Raw genomic sequence first — 26,583 nt, forward strand, 5'->3', positions numbered from 1 at the left:
GGCTCATATCAAATTGCCACTGAACTTCTCCACTTGGATATCTATTAGACGTTTCAGACTAAACAAGTCCAAACCATAAATATTGTTTTTTCCTGTGTACTCTCTGTTCTGTTGCAAGGAAATGCCCCCTCCATTCTAATTCCTCAAACCAAAAGCTGAATAAGCCAGATTTCTCTTTCATCTCACCACACACACAAGCCATCTTTAATCTTATCAAATTGCCCTCCAGAGTCTAAGCCATCACCTCTTGTTTCTTGACCTCCCTCATCACTTTTCGTAAAGCAAGTCAACTCTCCTGCTGAAAATCTCCCAATACCTCCCCATTTTTAACCAGAACAAAATTCAAAATCTCTACCACGGGACATGATCTGACCCTCACCTACCTCTCCAGTCTTATCTTCCTACGTTCTTTTCGTTCTCTACACTCCAACCACACCACCCCCTTTCTGTCCTTTGAATGCCCCAAACTCATTCCTATCTGAGGACTCTGTATGTGCCACTCCTTCTATAATGCTTTCCTTCCATAGTTTGACAAGACGGTGTTTCTTATCATTTAGGCCTTTTCCACCCTAGCTAAAGCATTCACGGTCATATTACCTTTTCTCTATAGCACTTATTAGTTTCTGAATTCATCTTGTTTGCTTACATGTTTACAACTTTCTTTTTCCAGTTACAGAATACAAACTCTATGGAAAAGAACTTTGTCTTGTTCGTGCTCTTTCCCCACCCCTTAGAAAGTGATCAGCACACAGTAGTCATCAATAAATGTGTTAACTTCTTGAGTCTCATTAATATAATCATTTATTTAGCCCCTTACAGTTTCCTGAGCTTTAAAAATATGCATGAGGGACTTCGCTGGTGGTGCAGTGGTTAAGAATCCGCCTGCCAATGCAGGGGTCACAGGTTTGAGTCCTGGTCTGGGGAGATCCCACATGCTGCAGAGCAACTAAGCCCGTGTGCCACAACTACTGAGCCTGCACTCTAGAGCCCGTGAGCCGCAACTGCTGAGCCCGCGTGCCACAACTCCTGAAGCTCACGCGCCTAGAACCTGTGCTCCGCAACAAGAGAAGACACCATAATGAGAACCCTGCGCACCTCAATGAAGAGTAGCCCCCGCTCGCCACAACTAGAGAGCGAGCAGCAACGAAGACCCAACGCAGCCAAAAATAAATAAATAAAATTTTTTAAAATAAATAAATTTATAAAAATATGCATCAAACCAATTTCACTCAAAGTATAAATATAAATTCTGCAATAATAATAGAAGCCTCTTGTTATCTTTCTATATACAAATTTGATCACACCCGATCCTGCTTAAAATCAACAGCTCCTTGCTGGAATAAACAAACATCTTTATTCAGATAATCTAGGCTCTAAAGTTTTTAATTTTCATCCATCACTATTCCACTCACCCCACACATACAAGCCACATGGAATTATATATGGTTCACAACATATATACTATCTCACCAATCTATGCCTTTTGGGGAAAGCAATGACCTTTTCCATGCCTCACCCACTCAGCCTGTCTATCTCCTCCTCTGTAAAGACTCCTTTGAACTCCTAGATGCTGTAAGCTCTTCTGTCCTCTATCTGCTTTGCCTCCTGTAAAACAGGCGCATTCTCCGTACTCCTAAAGCTAATCCCATCTTCTCAAAGCATAAGAGCAATCCTTTCTCTTCTCTCAAATACTCCACTTCTCCTTCTCAAATGAATTTGCTCGGCTAGCTTTTAAACATGACCAAGTCTCTTTTATTTAAAATAAAACAAATAAACCTTTCTATGCCACACACACTCTTCTAGCTACCCTCTACATCCCTTCAGAGTCGGTCAAACTTTTCCAACAACTGTCTACACTCACTATTTCTATCTCCATTTCCTTCTCCCATCCCTCCTCCGCCCCCAAACTCCTGAGCTGACTCCATTCCCAGGATTCTGCCTTCATTAGTCCATCAAAACAACCCTTGCAAAGGTCATCAATGACCTCCACGTTGCTAAATCCATGGAGATATTTCAGTTCTCTCTTCCTGCCACTCTTTTATCTTAGTTTCCTAATGTCCTGGTTTTCCTTCTGAAGAACAAGCTCTCTGGAATCTTGTTCCCTGCCTTCTTTGCAGGTTCATCTCCTCTACCAGGCAGGTATCAACTCCTCTCCTTGCTCTACATTTTCTCCCTAGGCCAGTCTCATCTTAAGCCACTGAGTTTCAACATCATCAAACGTGCCCACAGCTTCAATTATTATTGCATGCAGGTTTCTCACAAATTTACAGTTTAATCCTCTATCTTTCCTTGTATTTCCAGACCTAGGTAGTCAACTATCTAAGCGGTATTTCCCCTTGAACATCTCAAAGTTACCTAAAAGTACTAAATCCAAAACCAAACTCATGATATCCTTCCTCTGCCCGCCTACAAAAACACTTGGACCTCTTCCAAACCATAACACCATGCCACCGACTGTACCGTCAGCATCTCTCTCAGGCAGTTCTGCTTCCTCCGGCACGTGCTATCACTACCATTCTCTGTCCCTTGGACTTTTACTCAGCCACCACTTAACTTCTCTCTGTACTCTTACTCCTCTCTAATCTGTGTAGGTATCTTTTTTGAAAAACAAATCTAATTATAAACTCCACTTCAGCCTTCTCCCAATCCTACTTAAAGTCTTTAAATGGCTTTTCACTGCCAAGTATCTGGCCTCCAATGTTAGCTGAACTGAACTGTGTCTACATTTTGTGGTAACTCAATTTACTATTAAGTCTAGTTCTCTAAATGCGTAAACCAATTAGGATGACAAAATAGGGATTAAAAAGTGAGCATTAAAAAAAAAAAGTGAGCATGGAAAAATTAGCCTGACTACAACCTGAATAACAATAACAACCTTAATAGCTGCTGTTATTATTATCATTACGTTACATCTGCTTAGCACAAAATAGCTCCCAAAAGTAGATTATTTCGATACTCTGTTAGGTATTAGTAGTCCATTTTAAAGATTAGAAAACCAATGCTGGAAAGGTTATACACTGACAAATGGCACCACTGAGACCCAAAACTGTTGTCTTTTGACTCACAGTCCATGATTTCCATGTTTCGTGATAAAGCCATCACTTACTGACTGCTTCGTTTCTAAAATGGCTGATACACATTTTTCTAAGATTACTCCATTAATGCTCTCAAGAACTATCACATCCTTTTCACAACCTGGAAAATCAAGGTACATACAATTAAGTAATGTGTCTCAAGTAATTAATGGATATGGAAACAGAATTCAGGTTACCTTATTTTCATTTCTCTACTCCAGCCTGTATCAGGCTGAATGGTAGCAGTGATAAACCAGACACTACTGAACAAATAAAAGAAGATGTTAAGTGTGATGTAGGAAGCTCTGAGGCCAGACAGACCAGACCAAATCCTACCTCTGCCAATTCTAAATTGTGTGACTTTAGCAAGTTACTGAAGTTTCTACTTTCTCCTCTGTAAAATGAAGATAACAGCTAATTCTCACATGTGTTGAGGACTGAAGTGTATGTCTAACATATATGTTATCACTCAATAAACAATTTAAAAGAAACAAAATAAAAAATATCAGCTTCTCCCAAAAGAAGATAGTGTAAAAACATAAACATTATACTCCAATAAAGATGTTAAAAAATAATAATAAATAAATAAATAAGAGCCATAGAGTTTAAAAAAAATATGGAATTGAGTTTCCAGCCCTGCCATTTACTAATTATCATATACTCTTTCTTGGTCTCTTTCCTAACTTGTACAATACAGATAATGATTCCGGGCCCTTAGCACTGCTGTGAGGATGAAATAAGATGACATATAAAAGCACTTTCTTAACCAGATAGCATCATGCAAAAATCATTATTATCTGTGTACATACACTGACTACCACTGTGTTATAAACTCTTTAAGGGCATGAGGATCTTTAATCATCTTTGTATTTGTAACAGCTAGTAGCATAGACCTCTGCCCACTATAAGCATTCGTTAAATGTTGGCTGAACTGATTTACTGAGAAGACAGGACTGAAATATGACAAAACAACAGCTCAAAGTGAAATACAGAAGTTCATCCATATAGAATATGAGTAAGAGAGAGCCTGAGACCAGTCTAGCTAAGATCAACTCAGATGGGGAGAACACATCTTGACTTCTGGGAATTTAAATAAGTGGTCTACAATTTGGTTTCCTGGACATAAACTGTATAATTATCAAACAAGTAAGTTCCCTCAGTACGGGAATCGTATGTCTCCCTCCGTCTTCCCTGCCTCTGCCCCCCACTCTCTCTCTCTGCCGCCCTCCCTGTTTTGGACAATGAAGAGGAGATGGGGAGAATAAATGGCATAGCAAGTGCTCAGTAGTACTGCACCCCTCCAAAAAAAAAAGTTTAGGAAAAATAGTGGGGATGTTCTCTACCAGGAGGCAACTTTAACGAGCGTTCTCTAGTCGCAAGTACTTAAAATACTGATTAACGGGAGACATTTCACGTACAACTAGTTTGTATTTATCAAAGTTCTCCCTGCATGAATTCAAAGGCATCCTTCACATGCTAGAGAAAATGCTCTGGGGTAGTGGGTGGTCTGCTGAACGTTCAAACCAAAAACCTGGCTCGCACTGGCTATTTACTGTGCATCTACTATGTGCCATACATCATGTTAAGCATGTTTCATAGATTATCTCAAATGTTTACAACAATCCTGGGTAACAGGCATTATTTTCCCTATGTGATAAATGAAGAAATTGAGGTTCAGAGAGGTTAAGTGACTTGTTCATGGCCAAACAATTGGAAGTAAGAGGTGGGATTTAGACCTAGTAAAGTCTCTAAAACCCATATTCTTTGCACCGTATCATGCTGCCCCCAATGCTAGCAGTTTCACTATAAAGGAGGGTGACTCAACAGGGAAGTGGGGAGGAGATCTGACAAAAAAGGCATGTATACAGCACAAGACGGCATTCTATCTCAGAGCTCTAGACGCACAGAAGCAAATTAATGAGCCACATCCAGCTACACAACCCGAATACCTGGATGAGCTGTTAACTTCCACTTTCCAGCTCTGCAGGTTCTGAGAATGTCCACGCTGCTCAGAGGTATTGACAACTAAATACACTTCAGCAGTTTTTCTAGAATGCTTAGGACAGTACCTTTAAGTCACTGCTGGTACCAAACCAAGCAGGCAATGGAGGTGATATATGCTTCACAGTTCTCTCATGCTTTCCAGACACTAACCTTTCCTGCACCACTGGGTGTCTTCCTGGCACACAGCTACACAAAATTCACTTCCCAGAACTTTAGAATTAGAATAGATATCTTAAAGATGCGGAAACTGCGGTCAGAAGACTCAAATGACTGTCCAGTGTCACCTGGCTGGGTACTAGCCTCGATAAAGTTCTGACCTCCTATTCCTCACCCGGTAAGTTTTCTCCACAGTAGCCCCTCAGTGCCTCCCCCTTAATGCTTGACTACTTTGATTTCCTTCTCTAAGGAAATGACCTCGATGTCATGTAGCTATGGCTCCTTCTGGACATTTTCACTGAATCCAGCAAATGTTTGAGGCACTGGGCCCGACGATGCAGATTGTGAAGACATAGAGCTGACACGTTTTTTTTCTCTACACAGTGCTGCCCCATCGTTCAGGTGTCATGGCACACATAGAAAATGGTAGTATTTTTATGGCACAAAGTGGCAAACTAGAGTACACAGGGACCAAGTGACCTGGGGAATCCTGGGCCCCTCCTGACTGCTCCCAGGGTTGAGGGGAACAGTTATCTTGGCGTACATGTGTCTCAACCCAGCATGTGGTACTCTGGCTGGAAAGCTCTGTTCTGGGGCTAACAAGCCAAGGGGATTGAGACCAATTTACAAATAACTGTAATATAAGCACAAAGGAAATAACTGAGGAGACTGTCACTGTCTGCTCTCACCAAACATAAATGAGTGGAAATGAGACTAATTCAACTTGCTTCCTTTTATAACTTCTCTTCCAAACAAATCAAAAGACAGAATAACCCACCCTCTGGTTAACAGGTAGTTCATCAGTCCCACCAATGAGCCTGCAAAGACCCTAGACACAGATGCCTCATTCAGAGATGGAAACTACTTAAAGGACATAAGTGTGTCAGAAAAGTTCTTTGACTTCTTCCAAATACTACAAAAATAAATCAACAGAGGGAAGAAAATCAGATTTCAAGGTCATATTCAGATATGAAAGGGGAAGCAGGAAAAGCAGCCCCTACACACACACAAGCTCCATTTCCATAAACCTAGTTAAAATTCTGCCGTCTGATATTTATAAATCTAGTCCACCTGAGCCAAGTAGGTTTCTGCGGTTCCAGACATCTAGGCTGAAGGGCAAAGGGCAAAGTGAAACCTTCAAAAGCTGGCTAGTAGCCAAGGGCATCACATCTAGGAGGCTCCCTTGGCAACACACAACAACTGTCTTCTCAAGAGAAGACACTGTCATCTTTGCAAAGGACTATAGATGTTGTTTTCACAACTAACTGCAGGGGTTTTTTCCCCCCCGTATTATTTTCCTCCTCATTCTCCTAAAAGTTACCACATTTCATAATTTAAACGTCTCTCTAGTCCCAGTATGTTTCCCTCCATCCCAAATTACAACACCAGAGTTAACAATAAATTAAAATAATGTACGGTATTAAGTTCCTGGCAAATATAAGATGCTTTATAATGCTTGGTTATTAATTACCATTCTAGCTGCTACAGACGTGGTTCCTAACCATGGGCAAGTCACTATTTGTGACTTAATTACTTCCCTCATAAAATTTTAATAACAACAGTGACCTACTTCACAAGACTATTGTGAAGGACAACAAAAATTATTAGATAAAAACTTTCAAAGGCTAATTCCTAATTAAGAATCTTACCACCTACTGGTTCTCAATATCTAAAGAGACGCTTTGATATCAAGGTCAGTGTCCCCCAAACAAAACACAGCCAGGCCCTGACCCACCAGGAAGACTGCAGCTCCTGGGATGACCAGCTCACTTCACCTGCCCCATGTGCCTTCTCCAAACCTCCCAAGCCCGGGGGATGGCACTGCACTGGGAGCTCAGCCCTTGCGCCTAAGTCTAACAAGGTAAACAACATTCTATTAAAAAAAAAAAAAAAAACAAAAACACAACCCAATGTCACAATCACGGCCAGGCTTTAAAACCTTCACACCTGTGAGGAGAAGGGGCTGTGGCAGCCCGTGCTCCGTGGGGAAGGCCATTTGTGCAGGAGCAGAATCTCGCAGCTTTCCACTCCTTATATGTGCAAGTGCAAGCCCTCACCCGCAGCACTCTGTACTCACCCAGAGGTACATCATGTCAGACTGGGCTGCTCAAACTCAGCGGTCAGTTGATCCTGGGCTGCAAAAAGGCCCTTCAGTGGACTGTAGGAAAGGAGGTGCCAGAATGGGGGGCCGAAGTTTGGGGTGGGGAGAACCCCCCCAAATCACTTGAGTTTAAAAATCTAAAACCGACCCGTCTCCTCCCCCCTCCTCCCTCCTCTCCAGCTGACTGTTCTGTTGTTCTCTCTCCTCCCTCTCACCCTCCCTCTCTCTCTCTGGGAGTTCCCAGCCCCGTGTGTCTGAACCCGAGTGTACAGCACACTCGCTCTGTATTTGCCTTCAGGGAATCTCTCTCTGTCATTCTACTTCTAGAAACACAATCATCACTCACAGAGATTATTGCAAAAGGCAGGGATGGGCGGGGTTAGTAATAAACCACCGGCACCAGCTTCTAGTAGCTAGACCTCAACTAGTGTAAGAAGGGTTCTTTAAATATGAGTGAAGCAATCAAAAAAATTCTGCCCTCCAAGATCAAGGAGAGTGAGCCAAGACTCCCCTCTGCCCCAGTTCTTCTGGAGCCCCTTGCAGAAACCAAGCGTGAACAGAGAACCTGCTTGGCACCTACATTCCCTCCCTGCCAGGTCAGCCTTATGCCACTATTCTATAATAATTCACTAACATTCTACCAATCATAATTCTGAATCTTAGAAGATTTTAAAACTAGGAAAAATTATATATAAGCTTGAATAGGTTCTTATCTTTTGTATTACTACCACCCTAGTTCAAATCAACAGAGCCTCCCCTCTAAAGAGAGGAAAAAACAAGGGGTTTAGAATCAAGTGGATTTTGAGCCCTACCACGTTGTAGATTCTTTACTAGGCTCGGGTATGGGGCAGTGTATGAAGCCTGGGTTTGAAATCTGGGTCTATAATTACTATCACCGTGGCCTGGGGAAAGTTATTTAATCTGTCTAGGCCTCTGTTTCCTCAAGCAAAAACCGGGTACAACACTCCTTTCGGAGCTGCTGCAATTCGATCGAATGATATCACTATGTGAACTATCTGCCGTGTCCCTGGTGGCCATGATCGCTAATTCAGTTCAGCTCAAACACTTACGGAGCCCCTCCTACAGGCCAGGCAACCATGATCTCTAATTCAGTTCAGCTCAAACACTTACTAAGCCCCTCCTACAGGCCAGGCAACCATGATCGCTAATTCAGTTCAGCTCAAACACTTACTAAGCCCCTCCTACAGGCCAGGCATATTTTTGTCCATTATGTTCAATGATGAACAACAAGAATTATCTAATCACCTGTCCTAGTGTTTTTTTGTTTTTTTGTGTTTTTTTTGCAGTACGTGCGCCTCTCACTGTTGTGGCCTCTCCCGTTGCGGAGCACAGGCTCCGGACGCGCAGGCTCAGCGGCTATGGCTCACGGGCCCAGCCGCTCCGCGGCATGTGGGATCTTCCCGGACCGGGGCACGAACCCGTGTCCCCTGCATCAGCAGGCGGACTCTCAACCACTGCGCCACCAGGGAAGCCCCTGTCCTAGTGGTTTTTATTCAGCAAATAACTGACTTCTCCTCCATATGCCAATGCCCATGCTCTTTCCTTACTTCCCTACCCATTTTTCCATGTTCAAATCCACAACCCACCCCAGCTGTAAGTGCTCTCCCCTCCTCTGTAGGCCTGGTGTCTGTAATGTGGCATTCACCACTCCTGCCAGTTACTGTTACAGGCACTTACCTGTACCTACCAATCTTACCCCACTTATTCACATTTTTTCAGGGCAGGGTTCATCTCTTTTGAGCCATGGAGTCTTTTGCACAGTACCTAGCACACAGTAGGTGCACAATACATTCTCAGAGGATTGTGCGTTTTGAGGAATATTTTATTCCTTTAACTTGTTATAGGAAAAACAAAATAAAAACAAAAACAAGAGGCCTTCCACCTTCCAGCTGCCTCAGGGTTCTGTTCCCCTCAGACATGTTGAAACAGCTCTCTCCTGCTCATAAAATATCCAAGTAAGGTCTGTGAGTCTCACATTCAAGGCAGGCCCGACGCAGGTACGAGGTACCTTCCCTCTCCCTACCTGACACTTGCAGCTGTAGAGAGAGCTCTGTCTCCTGCTACGGTGGGGTGTCTTTTTCTCTCAGAGTAGAAGTGAAGTCACTTTTCCTTTTCTTCCACACTAAATACGTGCCTTCCGCAAGAGCTTAGACCTCTTCCCTCCTCCCACCTCAAACTCCCACTTGTTTACACTCGGAGAGGTGGGGCAAGTATTCTTCTCAGCCTCACCCAAACCTTTTCTTTTTCTTTATGCAGAACTTCTTTGCTTCGTCTGAAGTCAGGACTACCTCAGTTCCAGTACAAAAGAGGAGTAAGAACTTCCATGTCTAAAACGGAGACAGCCTTTTTTCTAAAATGGGAAAACAAATCTCGGCTTTCTATAAACTTACTTAGCGTCTGTTATATAATCAATTTTTACATGTAACTTTCCCCTCTAGTCTCATAGCCCATGCCCTAAATCTTAAGTCACCAGGCTTTCCTATACTCCATTCTAAACAACTGTATTAAAATCACACTGTGAAGAGATTATAGTCCTTTCAAACTCTTTGAAGACACAAAATTGTATGGTGCCGTGGGCCCGTGGGCCCGGTTTTGATCCCTGGTCGGGGGACTAAGATCCCACAAGCTGTGTGGCGTGGCCAAGGAAGGAGGGGGGGAAGGAGACACAAAATTGTTAATACTCATTCATTATTTTATTTTATTTTATTTTATTTTTGCGGTACGCGGGCCTGTCACTGTTGTGGCCTCTCCCGTTGCGGAGCACAGGCTCCAGACACGCAGGCTCAGCGGCCATGGCTCACGGGCCCAGCCGCTCCGCGGCATGTGGGATCTTCCCGGACCGGGGCACGAACCCGTGTCCCCTGCATCGGCAGGAGGACTCTCAACCACTGCGCCACCAGGGAAGCCCAATACTCATTCATTCTTAACCAAGTACCAAAAAAAAAAAAACGCAATAAAATTTCATATATTGTCACTTTATGGTGTTATCTTTTAATCAAATTTAGGATGGGATAATGATACCACTGTTCTCCTGGAGCAAAGCAGGAGAAAAACACGTACAGAAACGAGATCCTTAAAATGAAATTTTAAAAGTTTAAATATGTCACAAAAACTCTGAAAACTACCTCCAAAACTCCCATGAGTGGAATCTTTGTAAACTTCTTTGGAACCACAGGGAGTTCATAAATTTCTACTGTCAACGCATCTTTCCCTTTTCTGATCATAATCTTAAGAATCGGGTGAACAGTCTGTTCTATATGTTTTCTTCACTTAAAAAACGAAAAACTTCAAAATCCCACAGGCAAGCTAAGTGGATCTTTTTAATTCATGCTCCTGCATGTCCACATTTCCCTAACCTTAAAAAAAAAGAAAGGAAGAAAAAGAAACAAGGAGGTAGGAGAAAACAAAATTCTTTCAAATCAAGTCAAATAAGGAAGGCTCTACTTTGTCACTATGCAGGATCCAGATGAAGAGACACAAAGGTATAACAAATGCACTCGAGGAAGACCCTCTGAATAGGATCCCAATCTTACACACAGGATTAGGACGCACACCTGCTTCCTTCTATCAGGAGAACACTTTACCAGGCTGCTTAATGGTTCTTTGAAACTTATCAGCCTCTATATTAGTTCGGAGGAGGGAACATGTGAATTGGAGCATCAGAGAAGGAACTCTTCTCAAGAGGGCCCACAAAAGAAGTCTTGCATGCTTGCTCCTGAGAAAGAAAAATCAGATTATCTGGGATAGCAGTATGGGTGCTGCCAGTAATTCTAATCTGATAATGCATCCTGAATTCCTGCTTCTGAAAGCACTGGATGTTGTAATGTGAAGAGTCTGGTGGGCAGAAAGGGCTTGAAGCCACATTTTTGATTCTCTGCCTCAAAGTCTAACAATTGAAGAGGTTGCATGTTTTATGCCAGTTTCTCTGTGGGTGTAAAAGGCTTGTGGGGAAAGTTTGTACATCTGGGGGACCAACACAGTTTTGCAAAAATATTCCTGAGAAATCAGGCACTGTAAATTTTTCAAAAGAAATGTGAAGCAACCCTCTCTACATAATTTCTACTCCTTTCACTTTCAGGACTGTTAGAGACAACACAGACTCACCACAGCAATGAGCTATAGAAATGGACCATATGAAGTCCAACTGAATTTGACTCAAAAAGAAAAAAAAAAGTTGAAAGAATGGGGCTCTTTTAACCTCATTTCCTCTCAGCTTAAAATAGCACGGATTCCCACAGGGCAGTTCTCTAATAGAATCTTGCTCCTCAAAATGTGACCCACGGACCAGCAGCAGCCGCAGCAGCGTCAACCGGGAGCTTCCTAGATAAGGAAGAATCTCAGGCCCCATCCAAGACTTACAGAGTTAAAATCCACATTATGACAAAAGCCACAGATGGGTCACAGCTCACTGACGTCTGAGAAGCTAGTCTAGATAGAGCACTGCCCTCACATAGCAGGACAGACTCATGCAAGACAGGGGTAGATGCTGTTGTAGCTTTCCAGTTAGGGCATCTAAACCACTCTGGAACACTAACCAGAGAGTGCGCATTCCCACGCTGCGTGACGACTTCAGTATAACACAACCACCAGCTACTATTTACTGAGAACATGCCACCTGCCACAACTCTGCGTGCATCATCTCACTGCATCTTCGCAATACCTCTGTAAGGGAGGCCCTACTTTAGCTTTTTCACACATAGAAGAAAACTGGGGATCAAAGTGGCTCAACACTTTGCTCATGGTCTGACGGCTAGTGAGTAAAGGAGCCGCAAGTGAAACACAAATTTGTAATACTCCAAGATCGGTCCTACATCACACTTTTTCACGGATAAAATCAAATCAACACTGCCAAGATCACTGGAAAATTCCCGCTGGATATAACCTTGCACTCTACCTCTGCCCGTTACCAAGACTTCAAACAACAAATGATGGAGATGAGGTTTGGAACTCAGTGTACACACATTGTACGTGAGTTTCCAAAGGCTGTGGCTCTGGTCAAGCACTGCTGCTATGACAGACGTCATTAAGAGAATGATTCTGGAAACCTCTTATGAACTGTGGTTACCTTCTACGATGTCTACAGTGAGCTCTAGACAAATACACAGAGAAAAGGGTACATCCCAAAGCTCAACTCTCGGAAAAGCTACAGGCAAATAGAATTGTTAGAGCTCTGACCCCGAGCTTTAGGGAACCCAGGGCGATCATCCCTAAAAGAGGAAAACGTATTATCTTAAGAGCTGTGTTCTTCCTCATTATGTTTCAATCATATTCTCAAATAACCTCCCATCCTTCTAACTAACTTGCTCCAGTATCCCCTCCGCTACAAGCTCTGACCTCATCAACCACTTGTTCATCAACTACCCACCCCAGTCCTGTCTTCCACTCCCTCCCATGCCCAACTCTGATTCCATGGTCCATGATTATAATCCCTCCCTTGCAAATATCCTCAATCATTTGTTCTCTCCATCACTGGCGTTTAGCAAAACTCCAATCCTGGTTAAGTACAATGATCTGCCCTCTCTGTGCCTGTTCCCAACCCACTAAATGTTGCTGGAGAAAAGCCACATGACCAAGCTGACTGGCTTCACTATACACTCATGATCAGAAGCCTCAACCAGGCACTTGGCAATGCCAAGCAATCCTAACAAAGCTGCCCCTGGAAGCTTTCTCACTCTCCAAAATGACGACTTCTTACCTTTCCCTGAAACCTACCTCATTCTCTCCCCACCACCCAATCATCAGCTATTGCTCTCCAAGGACTTCACTTTAAAAGAGAAGCGTTCAGATACTCTCTTCTGTGCACCAAATCCACAATCCTACCTAGAAACACATGCATTTCCTCCTCCTCACATTCTGTTACAATGAAGGAAGCATCCCTTGCATCAAAGGCCCATTTCACTACTTGAGCTCACACCCCACCCCACCCCCGGTGCCTGTGTAAGGACCATGCTGCTCTGTTCATCACCCCCTCTCTCCTGCCTCATGACTCTCTCCCCTCTCCACTCATCACTGTGAGGCCAACAATAAACATATGTCCATCTTCAGAAAACCTCCCCTCTGCCCTCGCACACTGATGGGGAAAGTGCATGTTGGTAGCACCACTTTGGGAGTCTGTTTGGCCACATCTATCGAATTCTGAAACATGCATGGCCTGTGGCTCAGCAATTCTACCTCCAAGGAACCTATCTTAGAAGATCCCCACAAGTGTAGAAGGAAGTTCACCGTAGCAATCTGTAAGAGCAAAAACGTAAAAACATAAATGTCCAATAATAGGCAAGTAACTAAATGAATCAAGGTTTAAAAAAAATCGTCCTTGGACACCTCACCTCCCTCCAGCCACTCTCTCCATTTCCTTGCTCACCACTTCACAGTAAATCTTCTCAAAAAAAGAATCTATACCCGTTTCCACTTCTTCACCTCTCATTTCTTCTTCAGTCTACTCAAAATAAAGTTTCCAAGCCCTCCACTCCATTAAACCAACTGGTCAATGTCAACTACATCCATGCTATTCAACCCAATGGACATTTTGCTGTCCTGAACTTATCTGACCTCTTAGGAGGATTCAACAGAGTTGGCAGCCTTCTTAAAACACTCTCTCCTTCTACCTTCTGAGATACTACAATCCTGGTTTTTTCCTGTGCATCACTGATTACTTCTTCTCAGTGTCTTTTTTGGCTTTTCCATTAACAGGCTGCTAAAAAAGGAAGTGTTCCCTGGGGCTCAATCCTGAGTCACCCTTCTCTCTCTGAGTTGTCTCAACCAATCCCACTGCTTCAAATACCATCAACACGCTAATAATTACCAAATTATATCCTTATCCTAGACCTCTTCTCATCCTGCAGTATGACTACTTAGCTGCCTCCCAAGCATGTCAAACATAACACTCCTCAAACTGAGCTCTTAATTCACCACCACCACCACCACCACCCTTGAAACTGGTATACCCTTGGTGTTCCCTACCTCAATAAGTGGTATTACCTGACAATTACGAAAGTTAAAGACGCTCCCCTTACCCCTCACCCCTCACATCAAACCCATCACACGTCCTGTGTGTCTGACTTGTCTTGATCTCCACTCCACCACCTGAACCCAAGCTACCATCACCTCTTTCCTGAACATCGCAATACTTCTTCCCCTTCCACTGCTGCTCCCCTTCAGAACACTCATCACATAGTAGCCAGAGGAACTTTCTAATCAGATCACATCACTCCTTTGACTCTATAGCTTCACATTACACTTAAATTCTTTTTCTATTTTAAGTCCTTATAATGGCCTTTAAGGTGCTATATGATCGATCTGCCAAGCGCCCACTTCTCCAACTTCATTCCATATCATTATATCGCCTTCGATCACTATGCTCTAAACACTCAGATCCTGTGTCAGTGCCTCATCTAGAGCAAGTCCATCCGTCTCCCCAGCACCCTTTCAGCCCCTTTATCCCCTGTTCTTGAAATCCCTCCTCATCCTTCCTTCATTCTCTGCAAGGCTGGCTCCTTATCTTTCAGATCTCAGCTTAAATAACACCTCCTCAACTAAAGCTCTCCAGACCACTCTCTCTAGCTGGAGGTTCTTCCCCACAAACCCTTATTCTCTAGATTACTGTGCTCTGTTTATTTTCTTCCTAACAGTTATCAAAATCTATAATTAGTTAACATATTCATTTGTTTTCTTATTTGTTATACATTTCTCCTTTAGAGAGTAATATTTTGTGTATATCACATACAACTGAGATCTTCTACTATGGGACAGTTTATCCTTTGACTTTTTGCTAGGGAAGGTCAAAGTTATTTGTAGGAGTTTCCGGCACTCAGGCAACTGTCTAACCAAGTCCTATAAATAAAGTTAGAGCGCAACTAATATCACCCTAGTTACCAAAATGACTCAAAGTTTTATCACAGCTACAAACCATAAACACATACCAGCACCCATGGCTTTAGAATGTCACAGTTTGAAATAACCATTATATTAATGAAAAAGCAATTCCAATTTAATCATTTACTTTAAGCTAATTTGAGTATTACATTCCAAACTGCCTTCTTTCCAATACAATAAATGCATTTTGCTCAGTACAATAAAATTATAGCATCCCAATCCAAGCTTCACTATAATCAAGCTCGTTGTTAATTTTTTTTTTTTTTTTTTGCTGTACGCGGGCCTCTCACTGCTGTGGTCTCTCCCGTTGTGGAGCACAGGCTCCGGACGCGCAGGCTCAGCGGCCATGGCTCACGGGCCCAGCCGCTCTGTGGCATATGGGATCTTCCCGGACCGGGGCACGAACCCGTGTCCCCTGCATCGGCAGGCGGACTCTCAACCACTGCGCCACCAGGGAAGCCCCTAGTTGTTAATTATTTATAGTCTACAAACCATACGTCCAACGCACTAGCCACTAGTCATGTGTGGCTATTTGAATTTAATTTTAATGAATGAATATTAAAATTTCTGTTCCTCAGTCACACCTGCCACATTTCAAGTGCTCAAGAGTCACATGGGCCTAGTAGTTATTATATACTAGACAGAGCAGATACAAAACATCTCCATCATCACAGAAAGATCTCCTAGACAGAGCTGTTCTACAACGTGGTAATAACCAGGAAGCAAAAGGCCCTCTAAATACCCAGAATATCAAAATGTTCACGCATTTTCATCAGCAGGAAAGCTCCGCCAGGCCTTCTCTTGAGTTGATTTATTTTTATTTTAGAAATATTTCTGTCCTGGTTATCTGGCTACTTACTCACCAAAATTTTAAAAAGCAAAAAAGGAAAGGGAACTAGAAAGCAGTAGGGAATAAGTACCAGAGGAAAGAGGAATATTATGTGAGAGGCAGCCGCATCAGATGCAAGAGAGACCAAGAGAAAAAAAATCTAAGAAGCAGATAAGTTATCAAAAAGCAGAAAGATATCAAAATGGGGTCATTTTGTAAGGCAAAACCAGGAAAAGCTCCTGAAATAATCACTCCTTTTTAGTCCTAAACAATAACTGATGTTGACAACTGTGTTAAACCAGTAAGAAAAGTATAACTGGTAAGAAGAAAATAAACTGTATAGTTAAATAACACATTTTAGAAGGACTTACTTCCAAAATAAATAAATCTTAAACATCTTGATGCTTAAAGAAGGGAAAATCCTCTCAGCTAGCTGGAATACTTGATCACTAAAAATAACTCATTCCTAAAATATTCTGCATAGTCAAATTCAATCCAAGAGTTCAGTTTAACCAATATGAACGAATGCTGCTTGCAGAGCAAGTACAGACAGGAGAATAAGACAAGGTTCTTCTGTTAATGAATTACAGTTCATCCAGACAATGGAGCACCATATAGCCTTGGGGGGTGGAGAGGGGAAGAGGAAGCTCTTCAAGTGATAAAAGGAAGGTTCAGAACAATGTATAGCACAGTGCCATTGAATTTTTTTTTTTTAATGAGGAATTATACACAAAAGGGAAAGCACCCATTGCTTCTAGGGTAAAGACACTGGGGGACTCAAGACAGGAATTGGGGAGCAGCTGTTCACTACATGACCATTTGGTGCCTTTTGAATAGTGAATAATGTAAATGTACTATTTATCCAATAAAAACCTATAAAACCTTAAATTAAAAAAAAAAACCAAGTTCCCTATACCCAAGAAACATATAACCTAATAGCTTAACCAGGCTTCAAAAAACCAAAGGAAAAATTACACTTTTTCCTTCACCAATGACTAGACACCTAAATATTTAACACATATTTTATTCTTACTAAAAAGCTCACTGTATGCTGTTTGAAATCCCAATAAACTGATTTTGAAAAACTCCAAGTTGATCTTAAAAGGAAATTGCAATGATCCTTATTATCTTGTATTAACTGTTTAAAAAAGTGTTTGGGGGATTCCCTGGCAGTCCAATGGTTAGGACTCCAGGCTTTCACTGCCAAGGGTGCAGGTTCGATCCTTGGTAGGGGAATTAAGATCCCGCAAGCTGCGAGGCGCTCCCCCGCCCCAAAAAAGAGGTGTTTGCATAAAGGTGTATACATCAAGAAAAAAATCATTTTATTGGATAATACAGCAAAGATTGGTTGAAAAGCTCCCAAAGAAGCTACAAATGGTCTTCTGCACCACGTGGGAGGCAAGGTCAGGTCATTCTGATGGTCCCTGAGGTTGCCAATGCTAGTGGTTTCCCAGTATCCTTTCTTCTTCCTTAGTAACAAAACCCCAGTTTTCATTCTAGGACATTAATATACACACCCTCCAAGAAAGGACTTTATCTCCCAACCTCCATTGCAGCTAGATGTGGCCATACGTTAAGTTCTGGCCAATGAGACATCAGTAGAAATGTTATGTGGGATTTCCTGGAAGTCTTCCTAAGTAGGGGAGGGGACCTCTTTTCCTCCTCCAAACCACTCTGTGCAAATGCGGGAATAATGGCCGGAGCTGTAGCAACCATCTGGGCCACATCCTACACACAGAGAAGCAAAGGGCACTAAGGATCCTGGATCCGTGATAACCGCTGAGCACTGCATCAGCCCTGGGCTGCCTACTTCCAGACTTCGTTTCCATGACAGACGAGGCCTTGTTTAAGCCACTCTGAGGCAAGGGGAGGGGAGGGGGGATGGATTCTGTTACATGTAGTGAATTTAATCCTAAGTGATACTTTCAAGAGTCAATTATTTTACTGTAACTTTACAAATCAAAATTCAATGTCACAGAAAGCTCTACACACACAAATAGTGTACAGCCCTCATGACTAAGACAGAGACTGTCAAAGAATCCTGAAATGTCTAGGCTGGAAGCCTAGGCCAAAAAGTCAGCTAGTCTATCCCCCTAATCTGCTATCCCCGACCATTCCACACCAACATGACAGAAATAAAGTTTCAACTTAACGATTCCTGAATTTTAGTAATGAAAAAAGTCATATATATTTTATATATATTTTATATATATTATATACACTCTCATTTTCATCATCTGTAAAATGGAAGTAATGACACAGGGATGTCTTCAGACCCCAATACAATAGAGTATGTTAGCTATTCTGTAAACAGGGCATGATACGCTATCATTACCATTACAATCACCACTATAACAGCTGACTGGCAAGTGTGAGGCACAAAAGAAAAATTAGGTGAAACCAATTAGCCAAATTTTGGGTCTGGGGCTCAAGGAATTCCATGAACTTGTCAAACCTCTTTCACCAACTTTCTTATCTCGTTATCTACCAAAAAATACTACACCAGGAACTTCAGTTTCCTTCTGGGGAAAAGAAAGGAGTTGAGTGGCTATAAGGGGGGGAAAAGAACAGCAGTAAAGGGTTTAAAGCAATTAGTGAATATGATGTATCTGAAGTATATAAGCATGTTTTTAGCATTTCACGGGCTGTCAATAGGTGGTCCAACCATTTACAAATTGATGCTAGCAATACTTCTATTCAGTTTATTCATTCAAAAGAAAAATACGAAACACATGTATACAGTTTCTACTGAGTATGCAACAAAGTGTCATTTAAGAGTGAGATGCTGTCTTTGAGAAATAAGGATAATACGTGAGGTCCTCCAAGCAGGAAGATTTTTAACCTGTGCACTAAGGTATAGGCAGTATATTTAAAACAAAAATAGCTTAATCACTTTCATTTTGCACTTAAAAATGATCTAACTTCTCCAAAATTGGTTTTGAAGTCAAAAAAAGCAAATGATTTCACTTTTGAAGGCATTAACTCAACTATGAATCCATTTCTGGTGATGACTTTAATCCACAAACACACTGTACATGAGTCACACTGTGCTCTGCTGGTCAATTCATTAGATTCTGAAAAGCATTCCATGGTCAAATAACTTGGAGAAATATGCTTTAAGCAATTTTACTATTTGTTGAATTTCAGTTTTTCCTAGTCTTCTAACAGGATACTAAAATTAATAGATGCTTCTTACTAATTTCAAATATACTCATAGGAAGAAAATAAGCTATCCAGGGGCGTCAGAGATTAGCTGACAGGCAGATAAATGCCAAGAATTTGCTGCACAATTTAAAGGGCTACAATCAGGATAACAAGAGTGTGAGAAACAAACTCAGACAGCTTGAAGGTTTTTGTTCCCCAGAAGGGATACCAAGGTATGGCCGATTTACACACCCTTCTGCTGTGAATGGCCATATTCAAGCAGGTGTAATTAAGCAGTAAGATTTCTGAAGAATTAGAACTATTCTACCTCTCCTAGATGATACACTTATCGCCTGTTTATGCCCATTTATGAGTCTGAATGTATAACTAGGGGTTGCGGGTCTTCTGAACCAGCAGAAGAAAAAGGAAATAACATCACCTTCTGAGAAGGCAATCTATCTAACCCACACTAGACTGGACCAGACCATTGTGTCCCAGATCTAACTGATGGTTTCAAAATCCAAGTTCTCCCAAAAGTTAGTATGTACCAAACTCTATAAACTTCTTTTCAGGCTATGACTACATTTTTAATAACATAAATGAGTTTAGTGGGACTTACTCTAATCGCTTCTGAAAGACAGTTTATTTTTAGTAAATATAATAGTCCCCCACATGGGAAGCTACAACCATGCCAAAAATGTCCTAAGAGGAGATAAAATCCTATTTATAGAGCTATCAGTTGCTCCTTGCTTAGGTTGTAACATAGTTTCCACTTTAAGCCTGATATGACCTCCCCTGACTTCTCTGGTCTCTAATGTTCTTTTCATCCTGAAGTTCCTCACATTTATCTTTATCTCCACAGGGTACTTAAATTGAGCTACTATGGAGTGGGGGGAAGGGAGAAGGAAAGAAACTCCTTTCCCTAAACCTTCTCCTGCCTGAGAGTTTTAGGTAAATTTCAGGAATCTAAAAAAGAGAAAAGAGGAGTTCTTCATTGGGTGGGCTTTGAGGAAGGAACCTCATAAATAAATATTCAGCAATCATCAAAGATACTGCCACAGTGAGCCACGCACACGGCAAATCGGCCTACTGATGTCTTTGTCTGTGTATGACTTTAACTTGAAGTCTTCCATCTTTTAAAACCCCAACAAGAATAAATGTCAAGGGACTTCTAGTATAGAGAATACCATACTCAAAAGCTAAGGCGGGGGTGGGGTGGGGTGCTAACCAGCGAACCAAAAGATAAATATAAGAGATCAAAAAAATTTTTTCCTAAAAATGTGATTTCCTCAGGGATTAAACTGTTGTTGTTTTACATTAGCTGCTGGCACCTTTACACTCCCCACTTAAAATGCTAACTGTGGAACCTTCCTTCCCCAGTCTCTGGCTACAACTCCATCAACAATTCTAGAGGGGTACTTACTTTATCCTTATTCAGTGAACCATTTTCACTGTTTCCTGTCACTAGCAGTGGCAACACCCAAACCTCATCTCACCCCCGCCCTGCCCTGCTGAATACCTGGATGAAACTGTAAATAAACCTTGTCTTTACTGCTCTGGCAAAATCCTAACCCCTTTCATCTCGGAACCCCAGTAAAATTTGCTGTCCCTAGCTCACTTATTTTTTTAATGTTCTTAAGCATATACTGCTTTTGTTATTAATTCTGTGTTTGTAGGTCTTGTTTCCTAAATGAGACTGCAAATTCCGCTCCATTATGAGCTCCTAAAGGGCAATGGCCATGTCTTATTTATCTCAGAATAATCAGTGTCATGCCAAGCGATTGGTATATAACAGGCACACAAGTAAACATTGTTGAAATATTTGTTAAGTTGATCTGGATGGTGGAGATGATGTAGTGAGTTTACTTCTCTTATGTGAATCTCTCAATCAGGAAAGTCCAGTATCACTGTGGTAGAATGGAATCACAAGCAATTCATGAAAAGAGTGAGCGAGAAGCAAAAGGCCATTAAGTAACACCAACCCACCTCCCACTGGATTCTCAACATCATCCTCAGTGCTCAAGGAGATGGTAAACACAGCATACACCAAATGATGAAGCAGATGGTAACAGTTCCCTACCCCAAGAAAATTTTATCTGCTTTCCTCCATCTACTTATACATAGCTAATCTCTGAGGTCTACCTCTTCCCGCCCACCCCAAACCACAGTGAAACCCTTAACTCTCTGGAATCTGATGACAAGCAGCCACTAATTTAGCATTTTCACTTATAACAAGAAGGGATGGATTTAAATTTCAGTAAAAATAATTCAAACTAAGCTCTAGTAAAAGTTACCTGATAATAAAAGTTGGCAAAGACCAGAAAATACTTCCCTTAAATTTTTTTCCAACTGTGAAATTTACCATATAAAATGGTATTTCCCTTTTAAAAAGAAGGCATATGGATTTTCTGGGGCGATCAGAGCTGAGGCATGGGCATGGATGATTAAAGTGAACTCTCAAGACCATTTTCCAGAAGCAGCATGGTACTGAACAAAGAACTCAGGTTTGGAAGTGAAACAGACCTGTAACCGCAGTGCCAAAACACTCACTAGCTGTGACCTTGAGCAAGTACTTTAGCCTCTCTTAACTGTTTCTTCATCTATAAATGCAAGTTTATCATGAAAGTTAGAAATAATGTACATAAAACACACAGGTCAGTGCCTGGCTTAACAATTTACAACTGTTAACAGATTTGCTTATTGTCATTTTTCTTAGCTCACAACAAAAAGACTCCTTCACAAATCTGACATTTTAGGGCGACTACTATAATTTATTGTAAATTGGTAGCAATACAATATCGATAGGAAGGCACCTAAAGAAAGCTATTTCCTCTATGAATTCAAAAGTAAAATTGCAGAAGAGAAACACAAAGTGTTCCACGGGGCAAGACGTCCCTAAACCAGACAGCTAGGATAATTTATAAGATACTGTAGTGAATAACCAAGCTCTCAGAAAGAGGGAGCTTCTGACAGGGGGTATAGATATCACAGCAATTCCAAGTAGGGGTAAACCCAATATTGTGGTCTCTAGCTCGTAGAAAAGCTTTGAATAAAGGAGATTTTTAAAAATCTCCTCAAAATTCCACCCCTCCCTTAAACTAGAGATACTCACCTGACAATCACAAACACAAGGCAAAGAGAAAAGGAAATACCTGCACCCGTATGAGGAAAGGGGGATGCTGGCTCTAAAGGATGAGAACTTTCCTATGATGCAAAGAGAAAACTGATGGCTGCACCATCTTCTTTTGCTGCTTCCAGGAGATGGCAGGAATGTCTAAGTCATTCACCTGCTCTAGTAACAGGGCTGTGAAAAGTGAGACAGTAGTCCTTCTGTAGGGCAGAGCTAGAAGCTAATTAAGGAGTTAAAATGCTGGAATTTTAATGAATTTAAGGAATGAAAATGCTGGAAGGACTTCTGGGGCCTTTCTAGCCAAGCCAGTGGAATGGAAGAAAGTCTGGGCATTAGAGCCAGATGGGCCTTCCTAGCTATTTGACCTTAGGCAAGTTGGACAGCCTTTCTAGCCTTCACTCTTCTCATCTATAAAATTGGGTGAACAGCATTAGCATCTGCCCTGCAGAGGGCAAACTGTAAAAAGCAAACTGCTTCAGATAGGTACGCAACACAGGGTTAAATGCTTTCCCCCAGACCTCAGGCTAGCTGTACTTTGTAAAGACCGGTGGCTGATACAGACAGCTATGTCATAAATGTTGGTTCTGTCCCTCTCCTTTCCTTCTAACTTAGCAGAAAAGGGATCAATTCCAAGTAGGGAAAGTAACTTTCCCAAGGTCATGCTGCTGGTTACTGGCAGAATTAGGGCTTAAAAAACCAGCTTCTTCAAGCTCAATGCATTGCACCTTGCCTCATTAGGAGCCTTCCCTTGGGGACGGGGCAAGCTAACTTAACATTAGATGGGCTCAGAGAGTCAAGGCGAACAGAACAAGCTAACTGCAATGTCAGGAGCTCACTGCGATTCAGACGCCCAGGAGTTAAACACTCCGCTGACTAAGGCTCCAGAGAGCTGCGGTTGGGCACACTCCTTCTGGGAGGAGGCCAGAGAGGCACTGAAATCCATTCCCTGGCGTGATTGGTCGGTTCCCAGAGGGGTGGGGAAGAGGAAAAGGGAGAAGAATGTCACCCGATCCCCAAGGGTAAACAACAGCAGGAGCATCTGCTCAGGTTTTCAACTAAAACTGTGAAGGATTTCTGAACAGTTGACCACCAGACTCGGAAGACTGGGACCCCTGACCTTCAAGAACAAGAGAGTTCTTGTTCTTTAATGACCAGATTCTTAGTGATACAATCTGGATGAACAAATGCAGAAAGATGGTTTATGATTTCCACAGTGCCGAATGCTCATGCTCTAGGTGCCCTCAATCACCCAGCTACCCTCCCTCCTGCGCCTGCCCTTACAGAGGAGAACCCAGCCTGCTCCTTGCTACTTAAACTCTGACCATCAAATTCCCTCCTCCGAATTCCTCTCCTTCCTCTTTAAGAGGAGCCCCGTCCTTTGTAAAAAGGATATCTTATTGCAAGAGGCAACCTCTCTGTAGTTGTGTTAGCACACATGTGCAGAGCAGAGAGAAGGGAGGGTCTGGGGAGAGAGAAACCTAATACCTTGCCAAATCCACTGGGAAGTCTGCCCGAGTTATTAAGCCAGGACGGGGCCACTTAACTGAATTGGTTGAGGCAATGCCCTTCAGTCCTGGCTGCATTCTTCCCCCAAGGGAGAATGCAGGAAGGGCTGTCTCCTCAAAATCTTATTATCCCTGACAACTCTTTACTCCTCAGAAGTTTCTCTCTCCCATTTCCAGGATATACACAAAATGTTTAAGTTCTGAGCAGAGAACGAGAGGCAGCCCCTCAACCCCAATATGCTATGGGACCCCACAGGACTGATCACTAATAGCCGCCAAAAACTGCATTCCCTTTGTACTTAGGTACAACCACAGCTAAATCCTCAAGTCCCAGTAACTGACGGGGGGGGGAGGGGATGGTCATCACAGGACTAAGGTAAAACTGAAGAGAAAGCCTCCTACTGAATGACTAAAACAGGAGGACCTTTAAGAAACCAAGTCAGTCCAGGGACCAACTGGAGCCCACCTTAGTGTGGCCCCAGTTAGGGGAACTAGGTGGAACCAGGACTAGGTCCACCCCAAACAATCTGGAGCTGCTGGGCAGCCCCATCTCTCAGGAACTGCGCAGGCTAGGAATGACCTGAAACCATTGTGGACTCAAAGAGCAAGGATTCCTCAACACTGGGCCAAAGCAAACCAGCTTCAGGAAGTGGCAGAGGCTCCTTAAGTCTCCCCTTTGTTCCTGCTCTGTAATCCGAAAGCCAAATCTAATCTAAACTGTGCTAAGAATGCCCTTTGCTACACAGACGTCTCATTTATAAAACCCAGGGAGCACAAGTGACTCAGCTCTCTTTCGTAGGAATGTTCAGCAAATTAACTACTCAGGGAGGCTTTACGTGGTTATTAAAAACATAGGCTTCAGGGTCAGACAGGCCTAGGTTTCAATATCTGTCCCACCACTTTCCAGCTCTGTCACCTAGACCGCTCCAAAGCTCAGTTTCTGCATCTGTCAAATAGGGCTCCTGCCGCCTTCTTACAGGAGAGCTGCTGAGAGCAGCGAGGGATTGAGGGCGCGCGTAATGAGCACGGTAAGCATTCAATAAACAGTAGCTGTCGCTATAACGTGTTACTGAGGACTAGGAAACAACTTCTATAGAGAGGTAACACTGCCAGCTGTCAGCTGTACTAGCATTCCTCACCTCGCCCATCCGTCAGAGGGCGGTCAACAGCGTGAGGATGCCAGAGATTATTTTCTATCTGCTGAGCAGTGTGCCAGATGAAGGGGAGAGAGTGAAGGACACAACCTCTCCTGTGGAGCAGCTCACGGTGCTGAGGGAGGACGTGACGGAGAGGAAGTGACGGGGAAGAAGGGAAAGTTCCGAAGGGGGTCTCAGCATGGACCGTCTACTCAGCTTCTGCATTCAACCGTGAAGGGGCTGCTTTCACTTCTGGTCCCAGCAGTTGCGGGTCCCGCTGACTGGCTCTATCAGGGTCCCGGGCAGGGGGTGCTGGGAAGCGAGGTCCCTTCCACACCAAGAGGGAGATGAGGGGGGAGTGGGAAGGACAGCGGAGAAGGGTTTTGGTCTTCTCTCCTCATGTGATACCAGGCAAAAGTCATTCCAGAAAAGGAGTTGGCAGTCACAAGCCAACAATTCAGGCGGCACTACAAGATGCCTGGTTGCTGGGTTAGTGCAGCAGCAGAGGTAGTTTTTAGCAGAGACATAGGGCTCTCAGGAATTACAACCGCGTAATCAAAAACACGTATACTCACTGGACAGCGTGTACCGTGGAAGGCCGGAAGGGCTGGGCTCCTTGGATCAGTGGCCCCCAAACTCATTAACCAGTGCTCTTGCTCTCTCTTACAGATTTTCACCATCACAGTCCCCACCTGCGAAACTCTCGCACATACCTTAAAGCCTGCCCGACTGGTGCACTGGAGCAGGACTGGGCCCCGCCCTAGTCAGGAGAGCACAACGGCCCTGGGGAAAAGCACTGAGCTGACAGTGAAGGCTCATATCACAGACGCAGCTCTGCACTGGCAAGAGCTCTGAGAATATAAGCCTTGGGAAAGTCATCTCACCTCTCTGGGACTCAGTTTCTCCATCTGCAGCACCAGGACAATGTGATGAAATCCCGTTCTGACATTCAAAGGACCTAAGGGGCAAGCTGGTGATCCCTACCCTGGGTTCTTATTTCTGCATTAGGGCAGACATGCCACAGAAGAGCCAGGGTATTAAGACAAGTGATTACAAGTCACTCTCTAAACTATCCTGAAAGTTCAGGCAGTAAAAAGTCAGCCACAACTTTTCTGAAATCCAAAATGAAGAGTTTTGGAACTTACAGTCCTGGCCCAGACCATTCATTTTACGACGGTCAGGACTCTGTTTCTTGGATGGTAAACCAGGAAAGAAAACAACGGGACGACAGTAGTTACCTGGCACCTGGGAAGGGCACATTGCTTGCTTGCTAAAAGGGCCCTCCAAACACTAGACTGAGAAGGACGTACAGGGGGCCTTAGGGTAAGCATTCATTCCAAAAAATATGGGAATGACAGCTGCTATTTCTGGCCAATGGATCAGGACCTGAAAGATGGGTGTAATCTCCACCGAACAAATCGTACAGTCAGAAATAATCTTGCATCTGCCAGCACTCAACAAACCGGCAGCTCTTTAGAGAGGACTCTCTGGGGACCCAGAGCTGCAGTAACCAAGGGAAATGTATCCAGATTAGATCAGCAAAGGCCTCTCCGTTTCCACACGAGATATTGTAGGGGGCAATGACACCGGCCAACACACAAGATTTACACA

At 43.0% G+C, this 26,583-nt stretch overlaps 1 protein-coding gene across 15 annotated transcripts in view; it reads right to left on the minus strand.

Annotated features, from left to right (window-relative positions):
* RBFOX2 (RNA binding fox-1 homolog 2) overlaps positions 1–26,583 on the minus strand; it is a 256,259-nt gene that overhangs the window by 133,812 nt on the left and 95,864 nt on the right. For 2 of the 15 annotated variants that reach the window (XM_089921275.1, XM_089921278.1), the window contains exon 1: positions 7,312–9,370. The exons of 10 other annotated variants lie outside the window; for them this stretch is intronic. In XM_089921275.1, the coding sequence (XP_089777401.1) occupies positions 7,312–7,326 (15 nt within the window). In that variant the 5' untranslated portion in view covers positions 7,327–9,370. 3 more of the 15 variants (XM_089921271.1, XM_089921279.1, XM_089921280.1) reach the window with 3 other exon arrangements.

The sequence above is a fragment of the Delphinapterus leucas genome, chromosome 11, assembly GCF_059928025.1.
Source record: "Delphinapterus leucas isolate spDelLeu-1000000601 "Yukka" chromosome 11, BTC_Dleu_Yukka2, whole genome shotgun sequence".
NCBI lineage: Eukaryota > Metazoa > Chordata > Mammalia > Artiodactyla > Monodontidae > Delphinapterus > Delphinapterus leucas.